This window comes from Ranitomeya imitator, chromosome 3 (genome assembly GCF_032444005.1).
Source record: "Ranitomeya imitator isolate aRanImi1 chromosome 3, aRanImi1.pri, whole genome shotgun sequence".
Taxonomy (NCBI): domain Eukaryota; kingdom Metazoa; phylum Chordata; class Amphibia; order Anura; family Dendrobatidae; genus Ranitomeya; species Ranitomeya imitator.
The window spans coordinates 291674358-291691315 of NC_091284.1; the positions used below are offsets into that span (position 1 = coordinate 291674358).

General features: G+C 43.3%; 1 protein-coding gene across 8 annotated transcripts in view; it reads left to right on the top strand.

The window, feature by feature from the left end:
* LOC138669788 (plasma membrane calcium-transporting ATPase 4-like) overlaps positions 1–16958 on the top strand; it is a 486684-nt gene that overhangs the window by 365596 nt on the left and 104130 nt on the right. For 4 of the 8 annotated variants that reach the window (XM_069756523.1, XM_069756527.1, XM_069756520.1 and 1 more), the window contains 4 exons: positions 10499–10756; positions 10855–10980; positions 11057–11185; positions 12328–12363. In XM_069756523.1, the coding sequence (XP_069612624.1) occupies positions 10499–10756; positions 10855–10980; positions 11057–11185; positions 12328–12363 (549 nt within the window). The remainder of the gene's footprint in view (positions 1–10498; positions 10757–10854; positions 10981–11056; positions 11186–12327; positions 12364–16958) is intronic. The other 4 variants (XM_069756525.1, XM_069756524.1, XM_069756522.1 and 1 more) reach the window with 1 other exon arrangement.

Sequence of the window (16958 nt, forward strand, 5' to 3'; positions counted from 1 at the left end):
TTGTGGAAAGTGCCAAGCCAGCTTAAGGAGAATTAAAGGCCATGCAATGCTCCTTTAGGATGAAAATATGCAAATATCCTATATCTATTTTACTTATAATTTTTCGTTTCTCATTGGAGTTCACAATCTGTGTGTGAGGAAACCAATACAAACTCTTTCTCTTTGCAAATATTGTCCTTGGTGGGAACCCATTGTTGCAAAGTATTCGTCCTAACCACTGAGTCACCATGCTGCCCTATTAGGAGTAGCAATCCTAAAAGTCAATATTGTTCCTTTATCAAGCCTTGTCACGACTGGGGGCTGGTATTGTCAGGCTGGTAAGGGGCCATGAATCGTTTAGATGCACCATTTCTGACGCTATACCCAGCTCTTCCCACTTGCCCTGTAGCGGTGGCAAGTGGGGTTCATATTTGTGGGGTTGATGTCATCTTTGTATTGTCCGGTGACATCAAGCCCACGGATTATTAATGGAGAGGCGTCTATAAGGCACCTATCCATTACTAATCCTATAGTTATATGGTAAATGTAATATGGTGAAATAAATCACTTTTACTTTATTTAAAAATAATAAACAGTTATACTCCCCTAACAACTATTCCACTGATGCCCTCGTCTTCTGTAATAAAACGAAACTAAAAAAAAAAATCCCTCACCTGTCCGTCGTTTTGTCCTACGCCGTAATCTATGTCTGAGTGACAATCGACCGTCAAGGCTGAGAACCACTGATAAATGAGATGCTGCAAGCACAGCGTCAGTGACCGGCGGTGATGTCATCAAGGTTACCGCAGGTCACTAGGTGCATTCCCAGCTGGGCCAATCAACTGCGGTGACCTCCCTCTGGTGAGATCACCGCTAGCACAGTGAGAAAAAGTATCACGTTGCAGAGGCGAGTCCACCGCAGTTCACCGGGAGAATTTCACTTCGGTGAATTTGAACTGCGGTGAACTCGCCTCTGCACCATGACACTTTTTCTCACTGTGCTAGCGGTGAATTCACCGAGGTCACCGCAGTTCATTGGCCTGGCTGGGAGCGCAGCCTCAGTGACAATCAGTAACCTTTTTGACGTCCCCGCTAGTCATTGAGGTTGCACTTGCAGCAACTATTTCTCCAGTGTTTTTCAGCCTGGACGGTTGCATCTTGGCACCGTGCAGGTTGAACACTGTTTATCCCCCAGACATGGTGAGGGTTTTGCCTGACTGGTCGGCTTCTGGGAGTAGTACAGTCATGGCCAAAATTTTTGAGAATGACACCAAAATTATATTAGTGTTTGTCTGATGTTTATATCACATACAGAAATATAATTGCAATCATATTATGAGTACCAAAAGGTTATATTGACAGTTAGAATGAGTTAATGCAGCAAGTCAATATTTGCAGTGTTGACCCTTCTTCTTCAAGACCTCTGCAATTCTCCCTGGCATGCTCTCAATCAACTTCTGGACCAAATCCTGACTGATAGCAGTCCATTCTTGCATAATCAATGCTTGCATTTTGCCAAAATTTGTTGGTTTTTGTTTGTCCACCCGTCTCTTGATGATTGACCACAAGTTCTCAATGGGATTTAGATCTGGGGAGTTTCCAGGCCATGGACCCAAAATCTCTGTTTTGTTCCATGAGCCATTTAGATATCACCTTTGCTTTATGGCAAGGTGCTCCATCATGCTGGAAAAGGCATTGTTGGGCGCCAAACTGTTCTTGGACGGTTGGGAGAAGTTGCTCTTGGAGGACATTCTGGTACCATTCTTTATTCTTGACTGTGTTTTTAGGCAAGACTGTGAGTGAGCCGATTCCCTTGGCTGAGAAGCAACCCCACACATGAATGGTTTCAGGATGCTTTACAGTTGGCATGAGACAAGACTGGTGGTAGCGCTCACCTCTTCTTCTCCGAATAAGCTGTTTTCCAGATGTCCCAAACAATCGAAAAGGAGATTCATCAGAGAAAATGACTTTGCCCCAGTCCTCAGCAGTCCACTCCCTGTACCTTTTGCAGAATATCAGTCGGTCCCTGATGTTTTTTCTGGAGAGAAGTGGCTTCTTTGCTGCCCTCCTTGAAACCAGGCCTTGCTCAAAGAGTCTCCGCCTCACAGTGCGTGCAGAAGCACTCACACCAGCCTGCTGCCACTCCTGAGCAAGCTTGGCACTGCTGGTAGTCCGATCCCGCAGCTGAAACAGTTTTAAGATACGGTCCTGGCGCTTGCTGATCTTTCTTGGGCGCCCTGGAGCCATTTTGATAACAATGGAAGCTCTCTACTTGAAGTTCTTGATGATGCGATAGATTGTTGATTGCGGTGCAATCTTTGTAGCTGCGATGCTCTTCCCTGTTAGGCCATTTTTGTGCAGTGCAATGATGGCTGCACGTGTTTCTTTAGAGATAACCATGGTCAACTGAAGAGAAACAATGATACCAAGCACCAGCCTCCTTTTAAAGTGTCCAGTGATGTCATTCTTACTTAATCATGACTGATTGATCGCCAGCCCTGTCCTCATCAACACCCACACCTGTGTTAATGGATCAATCACTAAAACGATGTTAGCTGCTCCTTTTAAGGCAGGACTGCAATGATGTTGAAATGTGTTCTGGGGGTTAAAGTTCATTTTACGGGCAAATATTGACTTTGCAAGTACAGTAATTACTGTTAAGCTGATCACTCTGACATTCAGGAGTATATGCAAATTGCCATTAAAAAAATGAAGCAGTAGACTTTGGAAAAATTAATATTTGTCTCATTCTCAAAATTTTGGTCCATGACTGTAGTCCCATCAGCTGACACCAGTGACCGGAGGTAAACTTTATACCTCTGATCACAGCTGAGTGCTCACACTATCATTTGACAGCATGGGAACCGCAGCTGTTTGACCGGCGGTGTTGATTTTACCGCTGATCAGAAGCAGTGTGTCATGCTGCTGCAATTCAAGTAGGTGCAGGCTTCACTAGATGGCAGTAGAGAGGAAGCAGGTCTGCACCTAAACAGAGCTAACCTGCAGTGCAACAGTGAGACTACCACAGGTGGCAGCAGAATAGTCAAAACAAGCAGGGTCAAATCCTAGACAGTAGCACAGTACCAAAGGAATAAGCAAACTCGTGGACAGAGACAAGTCAGGGGGTCAGTAATGGTCAGGAGCGGATAAGACAAAGGGCAGAAACAGGTTAGGATACATGCCAAGTCAAACCAGGGAGTCTGCACACTAAATGGAAACACTGCGTCAAGACGGGAACAGGGGAAAACAGAAACACGGGTTCAGACAGCAACGAAGGAGGGCAAATCGGAGCAATTAGCATCAGCTACAGCAGCACTAGGCAGAAACTATAACTGACATGATCTGCAGGACACAGCTGGGCTAAATAGCAAACCTGAGACCAGACTGTGTTGAGAAAAGTTAACCCCTGACATGATCTGACCGGGAAAAGGGAAGACAGGACTCAAAACTTGGTCTGGAACATGACCGTACCCTCTTCTCAAGTGGGGGGCCACCGAATCCCCCAGGTTTCCCAGGATATCGTATATGAAAAACCCAAACCAATCGGGCAGAATGGACAGATCGCGCCCAAGATCGATCCTCAGGACCGTAACCTTTTCAATGGACAAAATACTGAAGTGAATTGCGGAAAATGTGAGAATCCATTCAACTTCATACTCAGTCTGGCCATCCACAGAGACAGGAGGCGGAGGGGATGGAGACCCAGCAGTGGAAGGTACAAATGTCTTAAGGAGGGACTTATGGAACACATTGGGGATCCGAAGTGACGGAGGTAGGCGTAAGCGAAAGGCAACTGGATTGAAAACCTCGGTGATCTTTAAGGACCAATAAACCTGGGCCCTAGCTTAGTTAAAGGAACTTTCAGACGAATGTTCTTGGTAGACAACCACACTTTATTTCTTACCAGAAATATAGGTCCTACCGACCGTCGTTTGTCAGCAAAATGTTTGTTTGCCCTGAGCCTCCCCAATGTTCTTCTGGACCTCCCTCCACACCTTCCCCAACTGTTGAACTGCCATATCGGCCCCTGGACATCCTGAATCCAGCCTGGAAAATTATCCAAAATGGGGGTGAAAGCCGTAATTACAAAAGAACAGAGAGGTGCAAGTGGACTGGTTAATCCGAATATTAAATGCAAACTCTGCCACTGGCACTGGCAAACTTTGCCAATCATTCTGCTGAGACGTAGCAAGACACTGCAAAATCTGTTCAAGTGACTGACTGGTCACCTCCGTCTGAACATTGGTCTCAGGATGGTAGGCAGAGGAGAAAGTCATGCAAATACCCAATTTTTTACAAAATGCCCTCCAAAATTTGGACACAAATTGTATCCTTCTATCAGAAGCCACACTCAAAAGCATGCCATGCAACCGCACAACGCGCTCAAGAAACAACTTAGTGTTTCTGCATTAGGCAATCCTGCCAGAGGTACAAAATGCGCCTGTTCACTGAATCTGTCAACCACTTCCCAGATTACAGTTTTGTCATTGGAAGGAGGGAAATCGGTGATAAAATCCATGGACAAATGAGTCCAAGGTCTATCCGGAATTGGCAATGGCACCAATTCCCGTGCCGGATTGTTATGGGAGCTGTTAGCACGGGCACAGGTATCACAAGTAGTGATGAGCGAGTGTACTCGTTGCTCGGGTTTTCCTGAGCACGCTCTGTGACCTCCGAGTATTTTTGACTGCTCAGAGATTTAGTTTTCATCACGGCAGCTGAATGATTTACATCTACTAGCCAGGCTGAGTACATGTGGGAGTTGCCTGGTTGCTAGGGAATCCCCACATGTAATCAAGCAGGCATGTAGCTGTAAATCATTCAGCTGCCACGAAGAAAACTAAATCTCCGTGGAGTCATAAATACTTGGAGGTCACCCAAGCATGCTCTGGAAAACCCTAACAACAAGTACACTCGCTCATCACTAATCACAAGCAGACACAAACACAGTGACATCAGAGGTCATGAAGGACCACAAAATCCGCTTAGCAATGGCTTTCCGGATCGCTGAGATCCCCGGGTGTCCACTGAGTGCAAAATCGTGGAACTCCCGAGAACCCTCAACAGGTACTGAACCGGGACAAAGAGCTTATTATCAGGCAAAGAGGGAGGAGCAAGAGACTGAGCCTCCCAAATTTCATGCTCCAATTCAGAGGATACCCCAGCAACAACTAACCCGTGCTGAAGAATGGAGGAAGGGAGGTTCAGGGGGTATATCGAATCAAAACTGCGAGATTAGGCATCTGCCTTGACATTCTTGGAACCAGGCCGAAAGGTGATAGAAAAATAAAAACTAGAAAAAAAAGTGACCTTTTTTAGTCACCTGCCTATGAGTTAACTGCTTGGCAGGCTCAATGTGAGACAGGTTCTTGTGGTCCGTAATCACCGTGATCAGATGAACCGCCCCCTCTAAAAAGTGCCTCCATTCTTCAAAAGCCAAATCTATGGCCAATAACTCCTGGTTACCAACATTGTAATTCCTCTCCGCAGAAGAAACCTTTCTAGAGAAAAGGGAACATGGTCTTAAATTGGTCAAAGTAACGGGTCCCTGAAACAACACCGCCCTCACTCCCACCTCCGATGCGTCCACCTCTACAATGAACGGTTTTGACAGATCGGGCTGAACCAATACAGGAGAAGACATAAAACACTTCTTTAATGTAGAAAATGCTTCAACCGCCAAGTGTGACCAGACTTTGAGATCAGCACCCTTGTGAGTGAGATCGGTGAGTGGCTTGACCACCTGAGAAAACCCCTTGATGAATTTTTGATAATAGGCAAAACCCACAAAAAGCTGCAGACCCTTGAGGTCTCTGGGTTGCACCCAATCAACAAAGGATCCATCCGAAACCCATTGGCAGAAAGGATGATCCCCAGAAAGGAAAGCTCCGGGACGCAAAACAAACACCCCTCTGATTTAGCGAACAGAGAATTTCCCCGTAACCTATGAAGAAGAGCACGTAAATGACCAATGTGGGATTCCTTGTCAGGCGAGAAAAGAAGGATGTCATCCAGGTATACAACCATAAAGCGCCGGATAAAATCATAAAAAACATTATTCATGAAGTTTTGAAACACTGCGGGTGCGTTAGTGAGAACGAAGGGCATGACCAAATTTTCAAACAGACCCTCGGAGGTGAGAAATTCTGTTTTCCACTCATCCCTTTCCCGAATGCAGATAAGGTTATATGCTCCCCTGTGATTGAGTTTGGAAAACCACTTAGCCCCAGATAATTGGTTATAAAGATCTGGAATGAGTGGGAGAGAGTAGGTATTTCTCACCGTAATTTTATTTAGTTCCCAGAAATCGAGGCTCGGGCATAAGCCACCACCTTTTTTTCTTAACAAAAAAGAATCCAGCGGCCACAGGTGAAACAGAAGGACGGATGTGACCTTTGCGTAGACTTTCAGAGATATAGTTTTTCATAGCGGTACGTTCCGGTCCAGAAAAATTGTACAAAAGGGCTTTGGGCAATTTAGAACCCGGAATAAGATTAATTGTACAATCATACGGACGATGTGGTGGCAAGACCTCGGCCTCTTTTTCAGAGAACACGTCCCCAAAATCCTTCAGGAACTCCGGAATACCCTCCAGATTAATGGCAGACACAAAAACAGCAGAAAGACAACCATTGGAACAATTAGGACCCCATTTAACAATATCACGAGATCCCCAGTCTATAACAGGATTATGCCTCTGTAACCAGGGGAACCCCAACACCAGTTCCGCAGGAAGATTATTCATAACATTACATGAAATTTGTTCCTGGTTCCACCATGAGGAGGAACTCCTCAGAGACAAACTTAATAACATTTTGAGCCAACGGTGTCTTATCAATGCCAATGATATGGATGGGAGCCTCTAGCCTAACTGTCCCTAATTTTAACTTGGACACCAGACTAGAGTCAATGATGTTCATGGAAGATCCACAGTCCACAAAAGCTGAAGTGGATACGTAGCCACCTCCATTACACAGTTCCACATCTTACAAAGCTTTTTGAAATGATGAAAATGGCACCTGAGAGTCTGGGTGACATCCTCGACAATCACCCAGACTCGGAAGCTTGTTAATCGATGGACAAGAGGGGGCAGTCCTTCTTCCAATATCCTGAATCTCCACAATAAAAACATAATTTCCCATCATGCTTCCTCTCCTTCTCCTTGGAGTTGGTGGTCTCCACCTCCATAGGTTCAGACGGTGGCAAATCAACAGGAATAGCAGGGAGCAACGGTACCTCTCGCTGTGTAACACCTCTTTCCCGCATCCTCAATCCTTATGGATAGCCTGAGTCATAGCCTCCTCCAATGAGCTGAGTGATGGATGGAGAGCCAGAGCGTCCTTCAGGTGATTCGACAGTCCTATCCTGAACTGACATCTCAGCGCAGAGTCATCCCAGGACACCTCAGTGGACAATCGACGGAACTCTGAGCTATACCATTCAGTCGATAGCTTACCCTGAAAGAGACTCATGATTGTGTCCTCTACTACTCTGACCTGGTCAGGCTAGTCAAAAATAAGTTTTTAGGCCTCAAAAAAATTATCAACAAACATACAGTACGTTCAGGGGCAGTAGCAGGTAAAGAGAAAGCCCACGATAGATGTCCCTCCCGAAGTAAAGAAATAATTATCCCCACTCGCTGAATCTCATCTCCAGAAGATCGGTGTCTAAGAGAATACTACAACTTGCAATTCTCCTTGAACGTACGAAACTTCTCCTTATCAGAGCCACAAGTGACCTTAGTACAGGGGACTCCTGTAAAGGTTTATTCCTTCAACATACAGTATCTACTGTATTACACCTCTCTGGCCAAGGAGGAGTTGGTTCGGGACATTGAACAGTCTTTCTTTAGAAGGTCCCCTAAATCTCCCACTAATCAGAAGCTTTTTTTTGCTTGAGTTTAATCTACCACCCGGACCCCCAAAGCTTTGATAGGGCTTCTTGGCTTCTCAGTCCAAAATCCTAAAATCTAGGAGCCTCTGACAAAGTCATACGTTTAATTAAAAAAGTAGCAAACAGCATTTGTTATCAATGGTAAGATATGAAAAATTTTCATATCCTGGTATAGCTGTGACCCTCCAGACCCCCTGGATCTGGATATGCTTCAAACTCTAGATTTCTTACAAAATGGTCTAGAAAAGGGTTTAAAATCTTGCACTCTCAAGGTTCAGCCCTTAGTTCATTCTGCAATCAGAACTTGGCAGATCATCATTAGATAAAGAGATTCATGATTGCAGCCTGTTGTTTACATGTGAGAGTGCCCAGCTTAATCGCGGCCCGTGATCTGAATATTGTCCTCAAAGGTCTAACATTTCCCCCATTTCAACCAATGGCCCCACTGGACTTGGACAAACTATCCTGGAAAGCATCTTTCTTGGTAGCAATTGCAATGGCTAAGAGAATTGTTGAGCTTGAGTTCCTCTCAATCTAAAGATTCTGGAAGACAGGATTATTTTCTGATTAGACCCATTATTCCTACCTAAAGTGACTTCAGAGTTCCATATGTCTCAGGTATAAAAGAAGATGGACTTTTTTGGATTGACTGCTCTGCAGCTGGAAAAGCAGTCGTTCCACGCTGTGGTAGTATTTTCTTGTCTTGGGGAATCATTATTCCTTTCTATTGCCAAAATCCATCTAACGATAGAAAAACCGTTTCACTCAAAATATTGCCTAGTCTTTAAGGGGTTCATAAGCCTCTTATAATTGGTTTTCTATTCTAGAATTAAAGGGGATCTGTTACTACATGTCATCTATGTAAACTGTTAATATGGGCATACAGATTATACACTGCCGAAAATGAAATAAAAATTCCTCCTGTTATTTAAAACAAGCTCTGGAGGCAGCTCCATCCGCTCCGGAGCCTGGAAGAGGTCGTATATATTAAGTGATAAGAGGATTTCTCCACAACAAGGCATCTGACATAAGGCACACAGGTACCCGTCTTATCAGCAGTCTATAACCTGTATGTTCATATTAATAGTTTACATGGGTAAAATGTGGTGACACATCCCTTTTAAGAATATATTGAGAGTTAGAGTACCAAATTTCTGTCTACTGTTCATGAGACGGTGAAGAGAATGGGTAGGGTAAGTGAGGTGTCGCCTTTATCAGTTGGAATATAACAGCCAAGGGAGGAGTCTTTCTATATTGTTTCTCAAATCGAGTAATGGATAAATGGGGAGACGCGGCCAAAGGATTTTTGGTTTTCTTGGTAAATAAAATAAAGAATTAAGAAATAAAAATGACCTGTTGGAACAATAGTGAGGGGATCTTACTGTAGAGTTACAATCGGATAGTAGTCTTAGAACTCCAGAGCGAGAATTGTACTAATAGCTAGGAATCCATAATTATTACATCTGGTTATGTTTTATTGTGATTGTTAATCTGTAAGGGATACAGTCTGAAACTATGTAAGACAAACAAAAAGATGGAAACTCAGTATGTGACAATGGATTTCCAACCAACTAGGGCTCGCACGTGTTCAACGGAAATTGTCATCAGAAATCACCTATTGTTTAAATCCGGTTTTAATGAGAAATGTGTATTTATGTTAAAATGTTTTGCAATTTTTTTTCTGTATATCACAAAGTGTATTGAAAATGTTAAATCTTTTAATTTTCACATTGGCCACGGGGCTTGTTGAAATTGTTAATGCTGGCTATAAAACAAAGGTGTCATAAATTCCAGTGCATGACAGTAGACTTCCTATATCTGCAAACCACAGGACAACTTCTGAGGTGTGGGGAGGTTCACACCTTAATAGGCCAGAGCTTTTGAGACATTGTGTCATACATAATGTTAGGCAGTAGGTTGTACTACTTTGGCTATAGGTTTTATTTAAAAAAAATTGTGATATGAGAGGGTTACAACAAGTGGCTTCCTTTTCTAAGTGGCAGACAGTTAAAATGAAAATGCAATTCCAGATTTGTTTATCATGAAAGTGATTGTCACTGAGTTTTCGCTGTGTTATCTGAGCACAGCCTAATGTAAGGACAGAGACCCTGATTACAGTGATGTTGACCTTTACTATATTGCTTGCTGCAGTTTTGATATTATCGTTGTTTTATCTGCTCTAGATCTATCAGAACTCTGAATGCTGAGCTCTGTATAACCCCTTTTCCACCACTGATTGATGACATTCTGTGTACACTGTGTATAGGCAGAAAGCTGCCAATCAGTGGTGGGGGGAGGGGTTATACAGAGCAGAGGATTACATGGCACAAGATAACTAGTCCTGTAGTCATAAACTCCTGCTGAAGTAAAATACTTGATTTTATTGAAACAACATCACAAACCAGTAAACATCATGCTGCTTTCAAAGCCTATCAAAAACCTTCTGACATACTCCTTTTAAGAGAAAGTTGTAAAAAAATTCTATACTATAAAAATGTTTTAGCCTTGCAAAATCCTGTTCTGTTCTTACTTCAGCAACTGTGCAGGAAATAGTGTATAAACTCAGATTTTCCGGTATATGTCTTCTTCATCAATGTCTCACAAAACACCGCTATTTTGTTCCCAGCATGTGCGGAAGCAGCTGGAGGAGTGGAGGATGAAGGAGAAGCACAAGCTGGTTGGATTGAGGGAGCAGCCATCTTGTTCTCAGTTATAATTGTAGTGTTGGTAACTGCATTCAATGATTGGAGCAAAGAGAAGCAGTTCCGTGGCCTTCAGAGTCGAATCGAGCAGGAGCAAAAGTTCACTGTTATCCGAAAAGGGCAAGTCATCCAGATTCCTGTGGCAGAACTGGTGGCCGGGGATATTGCACAAATAAAATATGGTAAAACAAATTACCGAGATTCAGGAATATTTTATTATTTTTTTAACAATCTTTCTTAGTGTATCATGTTAACAGTGTGGTGTTACTTATACCCCCAGGGGATCTCCTACCTGCAGATGGCATCTTGATCCAGGGCAATGACCTGAAAATTGATGAAAGCTCGCTAACCGGAGAAAGTGATCAGGTGAAAAAGTCCCTTGAGAAGGATCCCATGCTGCTGTCTGGTAAGGAGTAGCACAAGTAGGAGTATTGGACGCACGCACAGTAAGCAGGCTTCATGCTGCGGTTGTCTCCCTATAGGCACTCATGTGATGGAAGGGTCCGGACGCATGGTTGTCACAGCCGTAGGCATCAACTCTCAGACAGGCATCATTTTTACTCTTTTGGGAGCAAATGAAGGGGGTGAGGAAGAGAAAAAGTCAAAGAAAGGTAATTATTTGCCAGGAAGTTGGGTAAGATGGTGGATACATATTGTGAGGCTATGAAATATTCCGTAGTGATGGATGTAAGCGTGGCCTAAATATAGTCTTCTGTAGTGCATGGGGTGCTTGACACTACTTGCCACTTTGTCACTTAGGGGTCTTAGATCCCAGGCCCAGAGCCTGGCTCCCCTAGTCATCGGTTTGTTCATATTGTTCAGGCCAGACTCGTGTAAAAAGCTGGTCCACAGACGCTTACCTGTTTTTTCCTAAAATGTTCTTCTTTTTCCTTTACTATTGCCTCTATTGTTCTGGAACAGTCTGACACGTTCTTATTTGGTTGGTTTTTGCATTGTTGTGTGCTTTTGTTGGCCCTTCTTCCATAATGAGATCTGTATGTCTGATTTCGATACTCGACTCTTTCTTGAGCCTGTATAATTCACTGCAATCTTTTGGGACTTTAAAACTTGTGATTTTGGATCATTTGTCCAACTTTGGAACATATCTTTCTGCTTTTGAATATAACTTTGCCATATCTTAAAACTTCAGTTGTTTTATCTTTGGGTGTCATTCTTTCTTCTTCACGTTTCTTTTCCTCCTAGCCCATCTTTGTTATCTTGCACTTATGGCTGTATGTCTTTCACCAGCATCTTACCAACATTTGACCCTACAATGACGTCTCTTTTTCTCTTTTTGTTCCCGTCTTTTCGTCCCATCCTCTCCCTTTTATTTCTCTAACAATTAATCTTGCTTCAGTCTTGTCTGTTATGTATTGTCCTAGCACTTTCTCTCTCCAACTTAGTTGTAATCTTCATGTCTCCATCCTGTTCCTATCAGATATTGTAAAGGTACTACTTTTCTGCAGGCTTTTCAACTGATTAAAAATGAATAATAATAATAATAATAATTCTGTACTCTTTTACCACTATCCTTAAGCTTTCTTTTTTTTTTACACTTTAGTCTGAGTCTGACCATCTTTCTGCTGCTCTCACATTTACCGTAGTTCCCAAGAGTGGGTTAGTCATTCCATGTCTTCCATCGCAGTGGGGGGTATGATCCTCCTCTTTCATACAGTCAAAGTGACCAGAATCCCTCCTCCTTTTTGTTTTCTATTTCTTTTTTTTTCTTTTTTTATTTTTTATATCTAAACAGGTAAAAAACAAGGACCTCCAGAAAATCGCAACAAAGGTAACCAATCCATCTCTTCACAACCTCCTTTCCTGTCACAGGGGCAGTTCACGCAATCTCTCACTCCTGTTCACCTCGTGTGGGCAGCGTCACCTGTACTTACCTGCTAAGCTTGCAGCCGAGTTTCGTTTTGCGGAATTTTTCAGCGTCTCTTCCTTTTCTGCATTGTCCTTCTGGACATTCACCTCTAATGTATGATGCATCTCTGGCCTTATGGACATCGAGTAGTGCTTTGTATAAATGGCCATTTATTAATGTGAAACAAGACCAAAACACGGGCTCATTGAGGTCTCACAGATACTATTTTGAACGAGACTAACAATAGTTGAGCTAAATTATTCATTAATTATACTTTACATTGCAATTTGCGTTTGTCACGTAGACTGTTATTGTTGTTTGCTGGTGAAAGATGGAAAAATAGAGGGGAATTAGAACACCCCCGTTTCATAGCTGCAAAATGTATTTGATGCATCTGCAAATGTAAAAGCGGAAGCGAACAAACGTCCGGGATCTGAGCGCCATTCTAGTATATAGATATATATTTTTTAAACTCACTACATTAAAAGTTTTTTTTTTAAACAATGGCTACTTTTTCTTTACAAGTCCTGCAAATATTTCAGCAAGCGAAACTGTAGTTGCAATGAGTTTGCTGCTAGCACAATGAGATGATATGGAAATGTCATAATAGAGTAGGATTTTTAACCCCCATCTTGACGGATGCTAGCTGCTTGCAGGGGCAAAGCCTTCATGTCTTCTGCACCGCACTCCCCTTCACATTTGCAGAGCTGGACAAGCAGCACCTTCCTTGTTTTGTTGTTTGTAGCACGTGATTTGTACTAAAAATTTCCAGTAGACGTTTGTCTTGTCCCTTAGTGTTTATGCACATCCCGTGTCCTGTCTGCCTTTTCACAGTTTCATTCCTTCCGAGCTGTCCCATTCAAGTTCTTTGCCTCCTTTTAACCTAACCTAATGGACATATACACTGTCTTTATCTCTCGCTCTCTTTTACTATTTAATTTTAAGATATTTTGCCTCCCGATGCAGTGTGCCCCTCGCCGTCTAAAGCAGTTGTTGTGATTTAGACTATGCTCAGACTTTGTAACTTCACCACTTTTTTAATATGTATAAATGACCAGATCTTTTTTTTAGTATTTATTGATTGGGACTTGCTTAAAAAAAGTAATAAAAAAAAATAAATAACCACCCACGTGTTTACTCTGACACAGAGACATCTGTTCTCTAGGGCAGTGTTCCAAACTGCATGAAAAACAGCACACAGTTTAATTTTAACACAATACTGTGGTTGTGAATGCCTGTATCAGCAGTGTTAGGGACACTACTAATTATGGAAAAAAATCCACAACTAATATCCACAACTAATGTCCATAACTATTATCTTCCTCACAGTTAAACATTGTGCATTGTGAAGGACTATACCACTGCAAACTAATAATAAGCTACCAAACATCGCTGCAAAATGAAAACAGGGGTACATATATTTGTAAATCAGAAGTTAGAATGATTATCATAGCTTGTTAGAGGAAATCTCTAGGCCCACCCTTAAGTCTGATTTGCTATAGCATACTTGTAGAAATACATGTCCCCAAATCATGTTAATTTGAGGGTTAATAATGTTACAAAGCTGTTCTGCTACCTTACTGAAAGCATGGCTACCAGGAAAATATGAATTTTATTACTCCTGGAAGGCCTCCTTCACACTTCAGTGTGCGCAGTATGTCTGGTGACAGTTTTCACACGTACCGGGGACACTTGCACATGTCAGTGTGTTTCTAGGGACCCTGCAAAACGTCGCTCACACATGCACACTGATGGCACATGGAAGACATCCACGTGTCATGTGTGCGACACGTACTGGAACCTGGGAAAAAACAGTACAGTTCTCGTTGTTCCCAGTCATCGGGTGGTGAAGCCAGCTCTGATCTTTGTCACCTGGTCTCTCTTTGATCAGCACGACCAGGCGACAATGATGGGAAATGTATTCATCACCCGCTGTGTACATCGTATGTAAAATAAATAATTTTAAAAAGAAAATGGCATGGGCTCCCACTAAATTTTTCATAACAAGTAGTGGGAAAGCTCATGGCTGTTCTTAATAATCGACGAAAGGGGACAATATCCCCAAAGGTTCCCAGACTACTAATAAAAGCTCACAGCTGTTTGCTTTGTCTTTACTGGTTAGGTTACAGGGGACCCGATGAAAAAATGGTACCCCTATAAATTTTAACCAGCAAAGGTTAAACAGACAGCTGTGGGCTGATATTAATAGCCTAGGGTGCTTGGCCTCGCTTTTCCCACTTTTCCTGTGGCAGTCGGGTAATAGGATTGGGGTTGAAGGCGGATTGCTGCAGAGGGGAAAAAAAAAAAAACTTTAAATCTTCAGCTTAGCAAGTGTGAGCGAGCTGAGTGTGACCTGAGCGTAAGTGTGAACGGCGGTAAGTGTGACTTGTGATTCAGTGACTTTGGAGTCAGGGAGTTTCCAAGGGAGGAATTGCTGTCTGTATTTTATTAATACTTTGTATTTATTTTTATTTAACGCTTTTGTCTGGTGCAATCCCCATTAGGAAATGTGCTCCACTATTGTTAATGCAATCCAGTGCACATCTTGCCACATGTATGCAGTCCTTGATCAACCGATTGAGGGTGCATACTGCTGTGCGAGATGTGAGCATGTTGAGCATTTGGAAGCCCAGATTCTGGATCTAAATGTGCAGCTGGCAACACTAAGATCCATAGACAATATGGAGAGGAGTCTTCTGCTCACTGAGCAGACGCTCAATGGGATAGATGAGGGGGGGATGGTAGGATGGAGCCACAGGACAGTGAAGTAGCAAGCTGGGTGACAGTTAGGAAGCAGGGTAGAGGGAAGAGTGCCAGGGAGGCTAGTCCTGATCTGGCACACCCCAATAAGTTTGCTAAGTTGGCAGATGAGGGGGGTGCCAGTACAGGGGTAGCACTGCTGCAGCCAGGCATGTCCTCTGAAAGCCGGAGGAGTGACTGCTCCAGTAAGGAGGGAAATAGGAGAGCAGGGCAGGCCAGACAGGTGCTGGTAGTGGGCAACTCAATTATTAGGGGAACAGATAGGGCAATCTGTCACAAAGACAGGGATCGTCGAACGGTGTGCTGCCTACCTGGCGCTCGAGTCCGACACATCGCTGATCGGGTGGATAGATTACTGAGAGGGGCTGGTGAGGACCCAGCGGTCATGGTGCACATTGGCACAAATGACAAAGTTAGAGGTAGGTGGAAAGTCCTTAAGGATGATTTCAGGGAATTAGGCTGCAAGCTGAAAGCAAGGACCTCCAACGTGGTATTTTCCGAAATACTGCCTATACAACGTGCCACGCCAGAGAGGCAACGGGAGATTAGGGAGATTAGGGAGTGGCTCAAGAATTGGTGTAGGAAGGAGGGGTTTGGATTCCTGCAGAACTGGGCCGACTTCTCAGTTGGCTACAGGCTCTACACTAGGGACGGGCTGAATCTCAATGGGGAAGGTGCAGCTGTGCTGGGGGAGAAAACGGCTAGAAGGTTGGAGGAGTGTTTAAACTAGGGATTGGGGGGAAGGGTATTCAATTTATAGGAGGGGAAGATAGTGCAGATAGAAACCTGGGCACAAATAAGGAAGTTGGGGGTGGCGGTGGCATGGGGGGTGGGGTCAGAACAGTTGATAATTTAAGAAAGAATAGAGGTACAGAGAGGAACATCAAGTGCATGTATACTAATGCTAGAAGTCTCACCAACAAAATGGACGAATTAGAATTAATGTTGTTGGAGCATAATTATGACATGGTAGGGATATCTGAAACATGGCTGGATGAGAGCCATGACTGGGCTGTTAACTTGCAGGGCTATAGCCTTTTCAGAAATGATTTTACAGATAAGCGAGGGGGAGGGGTGTGTCTGTATGTAAAATCGTCCTTAAAACCCATCCGGCGTGATAGTAACATAGTAACATAGTTAGTAAGGCCGAAAAAAGACATTTGTCCATCCAGTTCAGCCTATATTCCATCATAATAAATACCCAGATCTACGTCCTTCTACAGAACCTAATAATTGTATGATACAATATTGTTCTGCTCCAGGAAGACATCCAGGCCTATCTTGAACCCCTCGACTGAGTTCGCCATCACCACCTCCTCAGGCAAGCAATTCCAGATTCTCACTGCCCTAACAGAGATAATATAGGTGAATTTAATGAAAATGTAGAATCCCTGTGGGTGGAGATAAGGGGAGGGGGAAAAATAATAAATTACTGATAGGGGTTTGTTATAAATCTCCAAAAATAATGGAAGCAATGGAGAATATCCTCGTAAAGCAAATAGATGAAGCTGCGACTCAAGGAGAAGTCATTATTATGGGGGACTTCAACTACCCTGAAATAGATTGGGGAACAGAAACCTGCAGTTGCAGCAAAGGTGATCGGTTTTTGACAACTATGAGAGACAATTACCTTTTACAACTGGTTCAGGACCCAACAAGAAGGGGGGGGGGGGCACTGCTAGACCTAATATTAACCAACAGGCCAGACCGCATATCAAATATAAGAGTTGGGGGTCACTTGGGGAATAGTGATCACA